General features: G+C 49.7%; 1 protein-coding gene across 5 annotated transcripts in view; it reads right to left on the bottom strand.

Moving 5' to 3' along the window:
• Positions 1-16843, bottom strand: part of EVI5L (ecotropic viral integration site 5 like) — an 87478-nt gene that overhangs the window by 23659 nt on the left and 46976 nt on the right. For all 5 annotated transcript variants that reach the window (XM_074935294.1, XM_074935293.1, XM_074935290.1 and 2 more), the window contains 2 exons: positions 11129-11269; positions 4486-4614 (listed from right to left, as the gene is read on the bottom strand). In XM_074935294.1, coding sequence (XP_074791395.1) covers positions 4486-4614; positions 11129-11269 — 270 coding nt within the window. The remainder of the gene's footprint in view (positions 1-4485; positions 4615-11128; positions 11270-16843) is intronic.

The following is a 16843-nucleotide window of genomic DNA, read 5'->3' as shown; positions in this document are numbered from 1 at the left end:
CTGAGTGATTCACACACAGCGCACAGGCAGGGGAGGCTTCCAGTGGGTTTCAGACACCGCCCCCATGCTCAGCAGGAAAGCAATCAGATGAGGTGTTATCTCACCTCTGCTGGAGCAGAAATCACATGCTGGAAGCTGCAGGGGAGACGTGAGGGGGCAGGGTAAAGTTTGGTGATTGCGAGTTCATCTCTTCTGAACTGGTGCTGGGGGGCCAGTGGCCCTGCACCCACCACGAACCCTGGGGTTCATATCATGAGAAGGCAATCACAGTCATCCCCTTCATCTGCCTGGGCTCAATACTCCAAGCAGCAACATGGCTCATACTGATCTCCTGTCATGCCACTAATCATAACTAGCTCAAGTGTCACTAGGTACACCCTTGTCCCTCAGTATCTACCTGCCATCCCTCATCTTATACTTAGACGACAAACTCCTAGGAGCAGGGACAGGTGTTATTATTTCTTTGGTGTATCACGGTAGCCCTAGGAGCCGCAGGCAGGGAGCAGGACCCCATTGTGCTAGGTGCTGTACATCTTAGTGCTGTGTGTGCACAGTGCCTGGCACAATGGGGCCCTGGTCACCAATTGCAGCCTGTAGGTCAAACCGTAATATCAATCAACAGTGAGAAAACACCACCATGCCACCAACTGTGTGCAAAGAGGTCTGTTCGGAGCAGAAGCAGCTGCTTCTCTGTCTCCCTCTGCTTCATGGGACTATCAGGAGAGAGGACAGATGTGTGTGTGTAATGGGGGGGGGGGGAGTGATGACCCCACTTAGAATGGAGCAATCACACATCTGTCTGGTAAGACTGCAACATCCGTTAGTCAAATAAACCCTGGGCACGTCTCGTTCCTAGGACAAATGGGGACCCAGCAGTGGTGTCACACACGTGGCTATGCATGGTCCAGCTCTTTCCTCACCCCACGCCTCAGGGTTTTCACACTGATGTGTTGGGTGGAGGGTGAGGCCTTGAGTCATTCTTTGAGCTCCCAAGCCCCCATGGGCTTTCTCACAGGTTGCTCCAGTGTGGTTGCAGTGCAAGCTGCAACAGGAAGGGCTGGTTCAGGGCCTGTCGGGGTGTTAAAAGGGTGGGAGGACTTGATTCTCACAGCTCTGATCAGCTAAGATGAGGTGCTCCAGCATCAGCTCAGCCCAAGCTAGAGGTCAGATTTAAGGTACAGAAATTCAGCTCTGGACAGACCACCCCCAAAAGTGGAGGGTTGGGGATCTGACATTCGGCTCAGCCTGCTATAAGGACGGGGATCCTTTGCAGTATTTAGATTCAGGTCTGTTATCAGACTTCAAGCCCCCACAATGTCTGGAGGACTTAGAATAAGTGGGGGTTTATTCAGGCCCAGTCTCTGGCTAGATCACAGCAAGGCTGCAAGGCAGAGAGGAAGGATGGTCCTACGATTAAGGTGGTAGACTGAGACTTAGTAGATTTCAAACTTTGGGGCAGGAACTGTCTTTTTGTTCTGTGTTTGTACAGCACCTGGCACAAGGAGGTCCTGGGCCATGACAGATGCTTATGTATTATACCTAATAAATAAAATAATAATAATAATAGAAACTTCAATTCCTAGCTTTCCCTGGGTGACCTCAGGCCAATTGGGATGATGATCCTTCCCTGCCATGCTGGGAGGATGAATTCAATAGGTAACCGTGAGGCGCTCAGATTGGGCCCTGAACGTATCTTGATGGATGGGTCTTGCTGCGTGGAGGAGTGGGGGAACCTTTGGCCCTTGGGCTGTGACCCATGGCACCCTCTTGTGTGTCTCTGTGGCACTCAGCCCCAAATGGGGGAGCCCCATGTACAGGATTGGACTGAACCTACTTAGCTGAGGTTGCTTCGCTTTACTAAGTGTGTGCTGAGCAGGCCACTCCTTGCCTTTTTCCCTTCCCACTCACGTTGAAGGCTCCATATCCTGAACCCAGCCCTTACTCTCCCCTGAAAGGAGGCCCAGGTGCATTTGGGAACATTACAGACCCCCCTGGCCCTTTAGCTCTTGGACTTTCGTCCAAGGCTGTGTGAGAGGGAGCAGATTAGTGCCAACAGGTGGGTTTGTGATATAAACTGGATTTGCACCAATCTCCCACTCGAGGAGTTAAGGCCGCTGGCTTTGGGTCAGGTCTGCTGCGTGAGAGTTCCACTAGCACCATGTTCACCCTCCGAGCTGCCCCTCTCCTGCTCCCATAGGATTGCAGCCCAGGCCTGAAACCGACCCGGCAGTAACTGTGTAGCCTTCCCATTGCCAGACTTTGCAGAGAGACCTGGTCTGGTTTTGTGAAGCACAAAAGTGTGCTGACGTGCAACTTACAACCATGCAGGAAGGAAATGGTTACAAGGCAAGGCCTTTTCTGGAAGGGGAGGGTTTATCTAGCTGCTTTTATTTTTAATCATGCTCTGATAACCATCTTCAGAGGTTTTCAAATCTAATCCCAGTTGCGACCGCAAAGGAAAAAATAAATCAAATGTACAATCAATCACTTATTGCAAGATGGTCAAGGAAAAAGAAATGTGGGCAGAAAATCTTGACTGCATGAGATCCTGTCTCGGTTCAGTGTCCATGGGGACACTGAATGGGTCCAGGCAGATGCTGTGTAGGGTAGGGAGCCTTCTTAATATAACCCCCAAACAGTTCAGGAGGGGGGTGTGTGCGTGTGTGTGTGTGTGATAAAACCCTATTCTCAGCAGAGGATTCAGGCTGAGCAAAAACAGCCACCAGTTATTAATTTATAGCAGCATCCAGAAGCCTTGATTGATTTCAGGGATCCCACTGAAACAGAGAGGGGAAGTGACTTGCCCAAGGCCAGACAGCAAGTCAGTGGCAGAGCTGAAAAAAGACCCAGGTCTCCTGACTCCTATGCATGGCCCACACTGCCTCTCACTGCTAGTGAAATGGATTAACAGAAGACATACTAAAGATACCTGCAGCCTGAGTGAGGCAAATAAAGTAAGAGTCACAAAAAGCAGGTATGATCAGCCTTGTGCTGTGATCAGGTCACACCTCAAAAGTCAGGAAGCATCAGCTCAACTTTGCACTTGGATGGGAAACCACCAAGGAACATCCAGGGTGCTGCAGGAAGGGTTAAGTGTGGCTTAGTACTAAAGCTGTGCCCCAGTGTGGTATCAGGGGCACTCTACAATGGAAACACTGCCTTTCAGAAGGCTGGGAGCTACACAGAACCCAGCTGAGATCAGAGCCCTATTGAGCCAGGTGCTGCACAGGTCATAACTGGGATTCTTCTTCACTTCCTGTCCTAAATTCTCCCTTAGTGTTGCTTGGTGCCATTGAACAAATGTTCCATCCTCAAAAGATGACTGAATTTCAGTGGGGTAGGTTTGACCTCTGCAGACGAAGCTAAGTCCCGTGGGGTCCTTCAGACTGAAAGGCACTCAGGCAGCAGTTCTCAAACTGTGGGTCAGAACCTCAAAGTGGGTTGCAACCCCATTTTAATGGGGTCACCAGGGTTGGTGTTAGAATTGCTGGGGCCCGAGGCTGGAGCCCCACCGCCCAAGACTGAAGCCGAAGCCGGAGCCCCACCACCTAGAGCTGAAGCCAAGGCCCGAGGGCTTCAGCCCTGGACAGCGGGGCTCAGGTTACAGACCCCCGCCCAGGGCTGAAGCCCTTTGGCTTCCCCGCTGGGGCGGTGGGGCTTGGTCGGGCTCAGACTTTGGTCCCCCTCTCCTAGGGTCGTGTAGTAATTTTTGTTGTCAGAAGGGGGTCACGGTGCAATGAAGTTTGAGAACCCCTGCACTAAGGGAATATAGGTTATCTTCAACTCCTCCTTTAATCACTGTGATACGCACAGCAGCTGCTATCAATTCGATTCAGGCCCCACTAAAAGGAAGGCTGAGTCTAGCTCAGGACTTCCTTTGCTTAGGATTGTGAACTACAATTAAACATCAGGGATGCACTTCACCAGCCTAACTCCACATGGCACAGATCAGTAGCATCACAGTGAATATCTCAGGCCAGATCCCCAAATGACATCAGCTGCAATATCTCCATTGAAGTCAATAGCACTATGCTGAGTTACCCCAGCTGAGCATCTGACCCCTTATGCCTTTCATCCTGAAAGACCCCAATGCACTCTGCAAACTACACAGGGTTCACTTAACTTCTCACTTAAATACACCAACTTCTTGGGGGACACAGCAGCTGTTTAACTACACATCAGAGGAGGATGGAAAATCCCACATCTAGCTGAAACTACAGGGAGGAGAGGGTCTAAGTAGGCAAAACCCTTCTATGGTACTGGACCAGGAGGGCTGGGCTAACAGCTCCACTTTTATGGAAAGCATCACGGGATCTTTAATGACCCTGAAGCCATCAAAGGCCTCAGTTTTACAACCCATGCTATAAAAGTAACAGATTCACAGGAAGTTGTAGGGGCAGAGGCTGCTCATGGCTGCTCCTCCCTTGACTCCCACTGCATGTTTAAACAATGCTGGAGCAGGGATTTCTCCCTCCCCACACACACCTTTTCCATGTCCAGCACTTTGTCCTGCATCTCCTTGAGTGCGCCCAGTGTCTCAGTCTCCCTCAGACGCGACTGCTCCAGCTCTGTTTCCAGGTGATTCACAAAATCCTCTGTGAACCGGGGGTTTCCCTGTGAGCAAGCAAAGAAACCCAAACCAGGCATTGTTAACCAGGGAGGGGATCTTTAGCACTGAAATCACAGGCCTCTACCAAATGAGGAACTCCTCTAGCGAGAGCAAGGCTGTTCTCATTGAAGGGGCCAGCCTCTAGGGGGAGACATGCTCAAGCACACATAGCCAATTTTTATCCACAAGTGCACCCCCATATTCAATGCAGGACAATCGAGAGAGGCCGCTGGAAGGAACTCCTCTGGCAGCCCTGTAGGGCAGGGGGAAGGATGGCAGATTGCAGGATTACAGACACAGATGTGCACTTTGGGGGCCCAGCGCAATGTTAAGCTGCACCCATGATCCGACAGCTCTGCTCACCTCCCCCGCCACTCTTGGAGATCCCCCCCGACTCGCTGCCCAGGTCTGGAGTCTCTCTTCCTGTAGACGTGCCCTCTGAAGCAACTACTGTGCCCATCACTGCAATGCAGCAGCTCTGGGGTGGTATGTGGCAGTGGGTAATAGATGTACAGCAGTGCTACAGCTGAAGGTTGTAAGAGGTGAATGAAGCATTAGTCTGACTGGGCACCAGGGTTAACACTCCCACTTTTGCAGAAAGGGCCACAAGGCTAGGACTATAACAGGGTTTAAAAGAGAACTAGATAAATTCATGGAGGTTAAGTCCACTAACGGCGATTAGCCAGGATGGGTAAGGACTGGTGTCCCTAGCGTCTGTTTGTCAGAGGGTGGAGATGGATGGCAGGAGAGAGATCACTTGATCATTACCTGTTAGGTTCACTCCCTCTGGGGCACCTGGTATTGGCCGCTGTCGGCAGACGAGATACTGGGCTGGATGGACCTTTGGTCTGACTCAGTGTGGCCATTCTTATGTTCTTAGGATCTTTAATGTCCATAAGCCTTCAAGGCCTTGGTCTTGTGTCTCATCCAAGAATCACAGTGAAGGCCAGCACAGTGCCCCCTAGCAGCATGCTCTGAGATTTCCCATTAAGGCTTCACATTGGACCAAACTGTCCAGGACTTGGCTTCTGGGGACCCATTAACATGACACCTGGGCAGCTGGGATGGGGGTGATTCTTAAGAGCCAGGTGACTGCTGCCTTGTCAGTCCCTGCTGAGCTATGGGGCAAATGGACCCAACTCCCATCACTGTACCGTGCACTGCCTGATGGGGTTAGACACTTAGCACCTGAATGTGATGGCTGCTCTGGATCTCGTTCTGAACCTTCTCTCCAGTGGCCACAGTTCTGGCAGGGACTAGACACACTCCAAGGAGGAGGCAGGCCATGAGGCTGCTTATGCGACACCCTGGGGCCCCTAAAAGGGTAGCTGGGTGGGGATACCGTTGCTGGCTGATGTAGGCTCTCCTGTAGCGGGATCCAGCTGGCTCTTCACTCTCACCCCACCCTACCCAATCTGAGCAGAGTGCTACTCTCCAGAGCACGCCTCAACCACAGCAACCTCCGCTGGGGGAAAGACTGGGGGAGCGCTGGCACAGCTCCTACCCACCGTAACCGTCTGTGCTATCGCAGCTGTTGGCAGTTCATCAGATAAACACCAGCTTGTTTTCTGGGGGAGAATTAAACGCGATCCAACCCAGCCCTTGGGGGAAGGGGTGGAGACCTCTCCTTGCAACCAGATGCAACCTTGAACCCAACACTCTTTGAATTTTGGAGCGTTTTGGATTGGAGGCCTCGCATTCAAAACCACCCCTCTGTAGCTGTGGTTTTAGGTTGGACCCAAAATCAAAAGGGGACTAATTTCTGGTTCTGCTTTGGTTGGGTCAGAAGACTTGCGCCAGCAAGGTGTGAGATCTCAGCACCCTTGAATCAGAGTTTTAGGGGCCAGATCCTCGGCTGGTGCAAATCGCCATCGTTGCATTTGAGTCAATGGGTCCGAATCCCCGGCTGGTGTATAAACCAGCATCGCTCCATTGTAGTCAATGGGGCCAGATCCCCGGCTGGTGGGATGCTGCATCAGAGTCAGTGGCAATTTTTATCAGCTGGCCCCCGTTTGGTCTCAAACCTTAACCCAGATCCAAGCCAACCCTAACCAGCACCAAGCTTGAGTGGCAGAACCGTCATCTCTCATCAGTGAAGCAAGAACCCTCCCCAACCGGATCCCCCCCATGCTGAGTGAGTGCGGCTGCAAACCCCACAGGAGAGGAATATGCTGGGAGGGGAGGAGGAGAAGGAGAACAACCATCCCTGCCAATGGGAGCAAGATGTGGGGACCTCTGTCCCTGCCCTTGCCTCTATGGGTGGATGGACTAGATGGGCACTCGGAGGGCTTGTCTGTGATCACTCTGCATATTGCAGGCAGTGGGAGGGGAGGTTACAGAGTCTGATACCATAGCTGGTTTAAAGGCAGGCTGGAGAGTTTTGTGGCCGTTGTCATGTGAACGGAGATGATGGGGTTTATCAGATCTCATGTTGGGGCACACACTGATTGCCGGTATGGGCTCAGGAAGGAATCTCCCACCACAATGCACCTGGTCAATTCCACAGTGCTGCAGATGCGTGAAGGAGGAAGGAGGCATGTGGGGTGAGAAGGTTCCGCTTTCCATGAAGCTGTGGTTCTCCAGTTCTTTCAGTCTCCGGAGACCCAGCTCCGCACTTCCAATCCCCCTCATCAGCCACCACCAGGATCTGAAAAGAGCTGCCAGGAACGGCTGTCACCACTGATGGTCCAAAGGAGAGGCTGCTCTGATGCCTCGTGTAGTGGCCTCTGCCACAGTAGATGGACCAATGTTCTGCTCCAGTATGGCAAAGCCCCGTCTTCTCAGAAGCTGAACTCAGAACCAATCCAGCTGTGAACTCCCCTAGGATTGGTGAATTAAAGATGGGAAAGGCCAGCTGGGTCACAGCTTCTCATCCTCCCCATAGCTAGTGTAGGATTCTTCTCCTGGATGGTCTGGTGCTTTGCTTAGCAGCCTGAGATGTTCCTGGATCTGCCCAAGAGGGAAGAGCTCTCTGTAGCGCAAGGCTCAGGTGGGAGGGGACTCCCTCATTTCACTCAGCCCATTTGCCACAGATTTCTCATATGGGTCAGTGCATGTGAACTGACACCTTTGGTTTATGTCCAGAGGCGAATAGTTATCCCTCTCCAGCTATCAGCTCCCTACCCGGGGTCTATGGCTTCCATCAGACTTCTCCTCTGTAGGGTTGTACCTCTGGAATGAGTCAGTTGCCCATGGAATGAAAGAGACATTTCTAGTGTAACACTGTGCCTCAACACGCTCCGCATTTAACAGCAACACTCTGCCCATCTCCCTCTCGAACATCCCAACGCTTACAGACGTTAAGTAACTTGGTATTACAATGCTCCTGCTGTGTAGAGAACTGTTATCCGCATTTGCAGCTGCAGAAACTGAGGCAGAGAGAGGTGTTGAGATTTGCCTGAGGTCACACAGTCGGTGGCAAAACCAGAAATAGAACCCAAGAGTCCTACCACCCAGACCCCTGCTAACTCACTAGACCCCACTCAGAGCCAGGAACAGCACCCAGGAGTCCTGATTCCCAGTCCTGTGCTCTAACCAGAAGACCAGCCCTTCCTTCCCACAAAGAATCCATTTTGGATGAACCAGAAGAGCTCATGAAGCAGACAAACCTCTAGGTTCTTTTTTTCTGCCCATCCACCGTAGGCAGGTCTGCTTTCTAGGCACTATTGTTCTCCCTGTAACCACACAGTCCTGCGTTCTCTCCTGGAGAGCTTTCACCTGGGGCTCTTTCCGAAGAAGAGCCGCTGAGCACTGTTTTAAGCACTTGTCTCCATTTGGTGAGAGCTCTGCATTTTTTGATGGGGTAAAATACCAGAGACTTCAGTTGCACAAAGAAGGGGGGGATTCGAAGCCCTCCCCCCACCCAAGAAAAAACAACCTACTGTTTGGCCGTTTTTCCCACTTGCAAGGACACCTGTGAGATTCAGAAGAAGCCCTCTCTGATCAAAAAGCTTCTGCCAAAGACAGGCAAAGACAGGTGGCAAAGAGATCAGGCTCTCAGCAATGTGCTGAGACATGGTGACCTTTACATGGGAGTGTGTGTATGTGAGACCATCACAGCCACCAAGAGCCCCTTCCACACACACTTAGCTTTTGCTTTGCTTTTGCTTTCATCTCCGTAACTTCCACTTAGTGGTTCAGCCCTGACTTCACAGCAGCTCTAATGCCCACAGCTATCAACAGTACATGTCCAAAATTATTGTAGCAGCAATTAGAAAGCTCATTTGAGATCAGGGCCCCAGTGCTGCACAGAGACAGAATGAGAGACAGTCCATGCCCCAAAGAGCTCAGAGTCTGAAAAGACAAAGGAAGGGAGCATTGTTATCCATCTTTTACAAGTGGGGAACTGGGGCCAAGAGACATGCAGGGACTTGTCCAAGCTCACACAGAGAGTCAGTGGCAAAGCTGAGAATGGAATCTAGATCGGAGTCCCAGCCCAAGCCTTAACCACAAGGCCATCCTATGTCCTTCCTCTCTAGTTATTTTCACAGTACAGATATTAACTGTGTTATAGCAAGCTCAGCCCCAGAGTGGGGACTCCCTGCTAAAGGGCACACTTCAGCTGTTTGTTAGGGCAAGATTTGAATTTCGGCTTTGGTCTGGATTCAGCATGAGTAACACGTGTGCAGCAAACCGCTCCACAGATGCAGATCACAAAAAAGCAACCTTTGCTACATCACCCATCTCCAGGGCCACTGCTGAAATCCACAAGCTCACCTCCTCTGCTTCTTGGAAGACGGGGAGTTTGACTATAGAGAACAGTGACCAAAGTGGAACCAGCAGAGGCACCATCAATGATTTAAAAAAATTAAAATAAATAAAAACCAACTGATTTTTCAAAACATACATTGGATTATTTAAAATTTAAAGTGCATATTTTTCCTTTTTAAAAATGATCCTATTTAAAATTAAATTTGAAGTTATGGCAATATATGTTAAGGCCTAAACGGACTGTAATCTATTAAAATAGTTTAAATTAAAACAAAACATTTAATATTAAACAATACAAGTTTGCTGCTAAAGTTTTAAAGAAAGTCAAACCACTGAACTGGTGGAAGACAATGGGCTCAGCACCTGCAACCAGAGTTTGTTGAAGTGCTAAGTGAGTTTATGACAGCAGTAGCTTCTTCTACAGGTGCAAAGAGAATATTTTCTTGATTTCAGTTTATTCAAATAGTTCAGTTCAATGACTAGTTCACTGAAAGTTAAGAAACCAATTGGGAGTTGAAAAAGGAGGAAAACTTGTTTACCTTTTCCAATCTATGAATAAAAACTAGATGTTAGAGGATGAGATCTGCTAGTTCTAAAATCTCAATGAGACAAGATGGGTTAGGTAATATCTTTTATTGGACCAACTACTGTTGGTGAGAAACAAGCTTTACATACACTGCATATTAAAATCTTGAAGGACATGTTTACCAGAAGCAGTTACTCATTGTCAGATAATACTTTCTTTGTTCAATAAATAAATTAGTTTTAAATGAAAAATGTGTTTTGATTAATTTATTTTTCTTACGTATCCAGAACATTTAAGGTAGTTTTATTTAACTAATATTTTAAAAAAAAATTTTTTTTTTTTGGCACATTTTAAATTAGACTCCAGTTTCCATCCAAATAGAGCTTGACAAACTTCACAAATAAAAAAATCATGTAGTAAATAAATGCATCATTTACCATTTTATAACATTATAAAAAAGTAAACATTAAGACTCTGAATAATCTGAATGTTAAGCTCTATAACTGTGTAAATAAAAGTGTATAAATATAGTGTATCCTGCTGGTTAGAAAAATGAAGTTCCAAGTTTAGGGTAAAGCTTATAGTTTGGTGGAAATCAACATGTTTTAATGGTTAACAACCCATGAGAATCAACGCCTCTTTAGAACAATAACTAAAAAGTGCAAACACAAAATAAGATTAAAATCAATTATTTAAATCATTGATTTAAATCTATCCACCATAAGCCCTGTCCAAAGACCAAATATGGTCTTGTGGTTAAAGTGCTGAATTAGAACTCAGGAGATGTTGGTTCAAGTCCTAGCTCTACCAAATGCTTCTTGGGCACAGCTCTGTGCCTCAGTTTCCCCAGGTATAAAATGGGGCTATTAATCTTTCCTTTGCGTCATTAGAGTGTAAGCTCCAGGGCAGGGATTGTCTGTGCAGTGCCTGGCACTACACGGCCCCAATCTTAGTTGGGGTCTCTGGGTGCTACCCTAACACAAATATTACATTCTCTTGTTGCAGCTAAATGGCAGCTCCCTGAACATCTGGGATGCAGGATCCCAAGATGGCATCGTGTGGCTAAATCGTACCCAGCTAGATGTGCAGCTGCACTAGCATGGGCAGGCCTCGCTGCTATTTGCCCAAGGGTAAGCTGCACATCAGGGCTTACAGCTGCTTTGCCCATCTAGTCCAGGGGTTCCGGTAAGCAGGGCCAATCCCCAGGCCTGCATTTTCAGTGCCACCGGGCTCCCTGTGTCATGCTCCCACCCCAGCAGTGCCACCCTAGCCTGCTTCCTCACCTGTTGGTCCTGCAGCTGCCGGATGGTGCTCTGGGCCTTCTGCAGGTTCTCCGTGGCTGAGCTGCACTGCTGCTTCACCACCGCCAGCTCTCGCTTGATGATGTAATTCTCTTCGGCCTCCTGTGCGCGGGTGACTTGGCCCTGGGGGAGGTGGAGGGGGGGGAAGAGGAGAAGGAAAGAGGATGTCAAAGGAAACACCTTCAACATGCTCCATGTGCATCTGCATGGTAAATCTCTCTCTGGGCCACACGCAGTAGCTGGGATCACAGCCCAGTGGGATCAGATTTACCGGTCAGAAGTGAATTCCCCAAGGGGCCGCCTGTGCCTTAGATAGCTCTGTCGGCAGCTGCCCAACCTTCCGCTGCCAATGCTCCAGTGCCAGTTACCCCTTCTGAGTATAAAGGTACTACTTGCCACAGGGTCTTGCAGCTAAAGTATACAGAGGTGGGAGTCAGGACTCCTGGGTTGCATTTCTAGCTCTGGGAGAAGAGTGTGATCGAGTGAGATCAGAGGGATGGGACTCAGGACTCCTGGATTAGAGTCTCAGATCTTGATGGGGAGTGCGGTCTAGTGGTGAGAGTGGGGGAACCTCTGGGGTTCCACAACTGTGAACTTGGGACAAATGCTTGCCTGCTTTACAAGGAGGCATACAACATATTAACGCTCATCCCTTTTAGACCAGTTTTCATGCATAGGCCACACTGCTTTAGAGTAGTGAGTAAATGGGGGAAACAGATGGGGAAACTGAGGCACATAAAGGCGGGGGGAAGTGACTTGCCTAAGCTCACATTAGTCAGTGGAAAGCCCAGGATTAGAATGTACAGGGGGCCTGACGCCTAGCACCCTGTCCTGTCCATTGGGCCACAATATCTCATTTATTCACTGATGTGCTTGGACAAAACACCCCCTCCAAAAAAACCAGTTACTAATCAGACTGGCCTACGAACATCCTGCTAGCAAGAGGATGAGTGCCACGAGGGAGCCAGGACTCCTGGGTTCTATTCCCAGCACTGGGAGACAATGTCTCTATTGGTTAGAGCAGGGAACTAGATCACCTGACTTGTATTTATTGTACTCGAGGGGCAGCATAGTGTAGTGCTTAGAGCAGAGGGGAGGGATTTGGAATCAGGGGCTGCTGGCTCTCCCACTGACCCTCTCTCACCAGATTGGAGGATCCTCTATCCCAGAAATCCAAGAATGAGCATCAGGCACTGGTGACTTCCTGATGGGTGAGAAATTGAAAGGCCCTAGGATACTGTATTGGGCAGAGGGACTGGTGCAAAACTTGCACGAAAGGTCATTTACCCTGTGCATGGGTGCACATGTGCATACATGTGCACAGTGCCTCACCCAGTGCAGATCATAAAGCCTGTGTATGCATGTGCATGGGGCCATTTACTCTGTGTGGTCATTTTTGGGCGTGTACAGCACCTAGCACCCTGCCAATGGGGGTCATTTACTCTGCATGTGGGTGGGTGCAGTGCCTGGCACAACAAGGCACCGATGTGATTGGGCTCCAGGTGCTATGACCATCTAAATGTTAAATTATCATCATAATGGTGCTGAGAGCTGGCAGTGTCCGCCACCCGGTGGATGAGCTCTGTTTCCTCCCTCGAAGCCTCTGTTCTCAGCTCCACAGGGTTGATTTAGCCCTGTCTCTCTGAGGGCAATCGGGTTCTCTCATGTTCACCAGGGTACAGACACAGGGTCCCATCTACTTGGTGAAGAGAACCACCACATTTTTCACCAACAGTGGGCTCAGTGACAGTTTCTAGACAAAATCTGCTCTCATCGCCCTTACGTGGCTACTAGCTACCTCTCTCCACCCCAGAGGTGGCTGTTCTTGCAGAGGAGCTGTCTGCAGCTGGCATGAGAAATGTTTTGCAATGTAAATATGAAGTATTAGTACTAACGAGATAACAGCTACATTAGACCTTATCACACCAGCTCTGCAAACAATGCCAGCCTTCATGTCTCCTCCCACTCCCATCTCTGTATTCAGCAGGCCCTCCAGCCTGATCCACCTACCCACTGCCCCTTCTCCTGGTTCAAACCTCTCCTCACAGCTCTGTGACATGGGTGTGTGGGACATGCAGGAAGGGGTGAAACCTCTTCTCTGGGCACAATGGAGGAAGCTGGCCTTGAAAGCCTGCCAGGGTAAAGAGCCGGGAGCTGTGGCTTGCTAGGAGGTGGCACTGATAGCTGGGCCTCCCAGGTGAGGGAAGTTATAGTGGTCTCCTCCAACCAAGGAGACTCCTGAGCAAGCCCTGGATGAGGCAGAGGACTTGGCATTGAGGAATGCACTGGGGCTGAAATTCAAGAGGCATTCTGGTTAGGTTTCTTTTGTTTCATTGAGACCCACTGCTCAGGAAAACTGCCCTGGGACTTCTATCTTCCTCTGGCCAAGAGCCACACTTTTCATGATTTGACTTAAAGAGTCCATGACGCTCCCTCCCCCCGAGGGTGGCCCAGTGGTGTGGCGACAGACTCCCCACTGCTGTGCTCACCCGAAGAGGGAGCATTCTCAGCTAAGAAGAGCTAAGGGGGCTGACTCTGCTGAACACTGTGCTGGCAGCAGGAAGTGAACACAATCAGTGGTGTAAAGGGGTGCTGGAGTAAATGAGAATGTGGCCCTAGCTGAGGCGGTCTCTACACAACCAAAATTGAGCGGGATCACTACAGCAAGCCCCTTTCTCCCCCCCTGCCCCCAAGCTTGGGAGTTCTCCGTAAATACCCACAAAGCCACTGTCCTCTTTCAAACGCTCCTTTGCCACAATTCTACAAAACTCTGGATGCTCGGGAGACTGCTGGTGTGTTGAGCGCACTGCCGATCAGGCTGTCCAGTACTGTCTCACTGGTTTCTTGTACTGCTTTGGTTGGCTGCCTCTTGTCTGCTGCCTCTTGTCTTAGATCTGAAGTCCCCAAACTCTAGGCTGTGCCCCTTAGGGGAGCAAGGAGGAATGTTCGTGAGGGCAAGGTGGACCAGGCCAGCCCCCACAGGGGGCAGGGAGGGAGTACCACCCAGCCCTGCCCCCAGCCCCATGACTGCCCCCATCCCTGCCATTGCTCCACCCCCAACTGGGGGCCCAGCTGCGGCTCCACTCCCAGCTCCGCTCCTGGCCACAACTCTGGCCCTAGCCCCACTCCCAGCTGTTGCCCCAGCCTCGGCCCCCTTACCCCGTCTGCTTCCTCCTCCCCCCAGAGCTGCAGTCCTGCTCCTGGCCCTGGAGGGTATGGACAGGGGGAAGGAGGGGCCTGACTCTCAGAAGTTTGGGGACTACTGTCTTAGATGGGGAGCTCTTTGGGGCAGGGACCATCATTCTGTTGGGTGTTTGTACAGCAACTAGCAAAATGAGGGTCTGAGCCATGACTGGGGCTCCAAGGTGTTATAATAACACAAATAATAAATCAATGTAGCTGCTCGAGTGCAACCAGTAATGATATGCAGAACTGGTACTAACACAGGTGTTAATTACCAGATTAAGGTACACTGCATCTCAGAGGGGTGCAGTGATTTAATTACAGCAGTTTAGTTACACAAGGGTGAATTTCCTTAACACAGGCAGGGCTAGTTATTCCTGCCTTGTCCTTCCCATGACTTTGCTTTCTCTCTTCAGTTTGCACCTTCTACAGCACTAAGCAAATTGTTGGCACTTAAAGAACAGCATGACGAACTCACAGCCATCAACCCCTGCTCCCAGAAGAGGAATGCACACCAGTGTGAACACCTTCCTCAGTGTCCTCAACATTGCACCAGTTTAACTAAAGCCACTTTAGTTAAATCAGTACAAACCCGTTATGTAGCCACTCATAAAACTTAATTCAAACCCAATTTGTCAATGTAGCTTAAAATAGGAACAAACAGACTTAAGCTAAGTTGATACAAACCAGGTTTACATACATTTAAGTGCCTGCACAGGGGTTTGCATTGGTTTAACTTCACCCCTTCAGTTAAACTAGTGTGGAGACTAAGCTGTAGTAATTTAGCTTCGGCGACATACTTAATGTACATAAGCGGTTGTGCTAATCCCACTGCTACTTTTAATGCTAGCGTGCTCTAGAGCCTCTCACTCCTGGCTTCCGTAGAAGCAGCAAAGCTGGGAGCTGCAATACAATCAGGAAGTTGGCCTCAGAAGCTTCATGCTGTTAGCCAGTGACTTCCATTGCCCCATCTTTGTCGGTTTTGCATTGAAGACCCTGGCCCAGTTTTTAGATGGCAATGCAGACTTCCATAGTGACTGCAGGTGAGGTGGGCGTTTCCAACCCTGAATTTGTTTTGACTGAAGTGAGGCACAGCTGGGGTCCTTCCCATCTTCTAGTTCTAGGAGTCAGGGGCGATGGGTATCAAAGTTAGAGTCTTCCCCCACCCTCATCGCACAGCACTGTGGGTCTCCTCTTCATCACACTGCCCCAGTGACCTCTTAACTAGAGTTGACTAGGACATATAGTAAAACAAGGCTCATTGCTCCTTCATGTCGGAGGCAGGGGAGAAGAAGGGTAATAATGCCATGCAAGGGCTGCTTATACTGCATACACAAGAATTGACCCACCTTGCGTAAGAACTGGGTCAGACCAAAGGTCCATCTAGCCTAGTATCCTGTCTTCTGACAGTGGCCAGTGCCAGGTCCCCCACAGGGAATGAACAGAACAGGTAAATCATCAAGTGATCCATCCCTTTGCCCATTCCCAGCTCCTGGCAAACAGACTAGGGATACCATCCTTGCCCATCCTGGCTAACAGCCACTGATGGACCTATCCTCCATGAATTTATCTAGTACTTTTTTGAACCCTGTGATAGTCTCGGCCTTCACACCATCCTCCTGCATGGAGTTTCACAGGCTGCCTGGGTGTTGTGTAAAGAAATACTTCCTTTTGCTTATTTTAAACCCGTTGCTTATTAATTTCATTTGGTAACCCCTAGTTGTTGTTATTTATGCTTCATAAACACAAGACTTCCTTATTTACTTTCTCTACACCAGTTTTGAATTTATAGACCTCTCTCTCTTAAAGTCCCAGTCTGATTAATAGAAGCTGTTCCATACCCCTCATCATTTTTGTTGCCCTTTTCCAATTCCAATATATCTCGTTTTGAGATGGGGCGACCACATCTGCACACAGGATTCAAGATCTGGACATACCAAGGATTTATACAGAGGCAATTGGAGGCAGAACCACCTGCCCCTGCAGGGCACTTTGGAGCTTATTGTGCTAGTGGCATAGTTACAGTGGTAAGTCCTGCAGGAACCACAGTTATAGTAGGGATCCCCTTTACTCAGGTTTGCTACACCAGATCATGGGATGTGCTCCCCACACCCAACCTTGTGCCCCAGTGGTTAAAGGGACCCTCATGTGCTTTACAGCAGCTGGGCATTTCTGGAATCCGCCAGCCAGGTATAGCAGACAGGGCTGCCCACCCACACCTCACCCTGGCTCCTGCCTGATGTGGAGGGGCCAGCTCTGTGGCTGTCAGAATTACCTTCTCTGCCCTAGTTGGTGCTTGGCCGAAGACCGGCAACACGCATACCTGACAGTGTGGTGCCATTTAAGCAACAAGAATGGTCTTGCAGCTGAAGCACAAGCCTCGGAAGGTCTGGATGCCAATTCCCACCCCAGCCCCATGCTCACTGTGGAACCCTGGGCAAGTCACTTCACCGAGTTTCCCAGCTGCAAAACAAGAATAATCCTTTCCACACACACTTTGCCTGCCTTGGCTAG

Source organism: Natator depressus, chromosome 20, assembly GCF_965152275.1.
Source record: "Natator depressus isolate rNatDep1 chromosome 20, rNatDep2.hap1, whole genome shotgun sequence".
In the NCBI taxonomy this organism is placed as follows: Eukaryota; Metazoa; Chordata; order Testudines; family Cheloniidae; genus Natator; species Natator depressus.
This window is presented reverse-complemented; position numbering and strand designations above follow the sequence as displayed.